Here is a 1,744-nt window from a genome sequence, read left to right on the forward strand (position 1 = left end):
CCTCGAGTTGGCATGGCACTGCCCCATTGAGGTCAGTGGTCCCGGGGTGTTCAGTGCAGTGGCTCTTGGCCCTCAGTGCCTTAGCTCTGAGCCTTGGGGGCCGGGGCCTCTTAACTCCCAGTGTTATGGTTCTGGGCTCTTAATGCTGCAGCTCCCAGTGGCTTCTAACAACATCATTGTGTTCTGGGTCCCAATCAGCCTGGTGTGCTGCATCCCTGGCTCCTCTGGAACAACCTCCCTTGGCTGCCCACTACACCCCTCAGCCCTTTTATTGTTCTCTGTCCAGCAGCATCACTCTTTAGGCCTCAGGTACACTTTGAGATCTAACTTGCCTTCACTGATATAGGCCTGCGGCTGCTTCTAGACCTACCCTGGGCCTGGGCCTTTTCTGATGGCTTTGGCTTGGGCTTCACAGAAGCTCTAGTCCTCCCTTTGGCCCATTGGCCCCGGGCCACACACAACACATCTTCAGTCTTCAGTGCCTGCTGCTGCCCACCTGTACCCCCTGAGTCTTCAGGGGTCATGACCTCTGATGCTAACAAGCTCTGTTAGGGTAGCCTACTCAGCCCCGTCCAGCTGAACTGGAGGTAGAATCACCTGAACAGGAAGTAAGATCTCCTGAACAGGAAACAAGACCTACTGAACAGGAAGTAGGGCCACTGGAACAGGAAGTAAGACCTCTTGAGTGAGGGCTTTCTTATGCCCTGTGCAGCAGCACTGTACTAGTATGCCAGAAGGAACCCTGCTCCACCTACAAAAGCAGGAGGTGAGAGGAGGGTGTATATAAGGAGCCGGGCAAAGTCAGCTAGACTGATCTGAGGCAGGGCCGTGTGGAATAGGTCAGCATGTCAAGGCTGTGGCAGCCAGGGCCATATCTTCTGGAGCAGCTGCGGGGTACTTAGGACAGGCTCAGCTTCTGTGCTAAAAGCTCCTGTACTTCCTCTGAGAGGAAATTGCCGTGCCTGTGTCAGGGAAGGAGCGTGACAGCCCCTTCATGTCATAGCCTGCTCCTGGCTGCTAAGGGACAGGGAAGAAATGAGCCCTCCCAATTTCTATCTCTAATTCTTTATTTATAATCTTATAACATTTCCAGGACTTAAAAATATATTCCACCTAGAGGTATTTGGGGTGTACATAAGCTGGTAGAGATTAATAGAAAATTGTGGAAAAATATAGCAAATGCCATTCATAAGTATTTCTTTGACATGCAGTTCAACATAGACTGTACTTTCTAACATATTTCTGAGAGGAAAAAGTAGAAGATCCCCTAAAAAGCTGATAACACACGATACCAATGTCATCCCTGCTTAATGAACAGAATGATAGTTTTTGACACTGCACTAAATCCTTATTTGGACAGGAAGAAAAGGATGACATTAAGGGAAAGTAAACTCACCACTTCTTCGTGCCTGCATTTTCTCACATTAATTCCATTTATCTGAAAGGAATATAAAGGCATAGTTTCATACAGCAGTCTACAAATTGGCTCTTGTTTTGAAGATATAATGATAAAATATGTACCTGTAGAATTGCATCTCCAATAAAGAGCAACCCTGAAAGTTCCGCTGTGAATGAAAAGAACAAATAACTATGAATTTGCTACTTTCACCACACACACAAAAATGTCTTAAATTGAAGGTTAAATGGACACATGAAGCAAAATTAAATGCTCTATGTTGTTAATATCTTTGCAAATCCACAAAGAATGGAAATGTAAAACTATAATATGTTTCAATCCACTTTA

At 45.9% G+C, this 1,744-nt stretch overlaps 1 protein-coding gene across 2 annotated transcripts in view; it reads right to left on the reverse strand.

Moving 5' to 3' along the window:
• Sntg1 (syntrophin gamma 1) overlaps positions 1-1,744 on the reverse strand; it is a 336,640-nt gene that overhangs the window by 266,426 nt on the left and 68,470 nt on the right. For both annotated transcript variants that reach the window (XM_004633382.1, XM_004633383.1), the window contains exons 5-6: positions 1,522-1,565; positions 1,397-1,438 (exon numbers count right to left, since the gene is read on the reverse strand). In XM_004633382.1, coding sequence (XP_004633439.1) covers positions 1,397-1,438; positions 1,522-1,565 — 86 coding nt within the window. The remainder of the gene's footprint in view (positions 1-1,396; positions 1,439-1,521; positions 1,566-1,744) is intronic.

The sequence above is a fragment of the Octodon degus genome, unplaced genomic scaffold (genome assembly GCF_000260255.1).
Source record: "Octodon degus isolate 3935 unplaced genomic scaffold, OctDeg1.0 scaffold00054, whole genome shotgun sequence".
NCBI lineage: Eukaryota > Metazoa > Chordata > Mammalia > Rodentia > Octodontidae > Octodon > Octodon degus.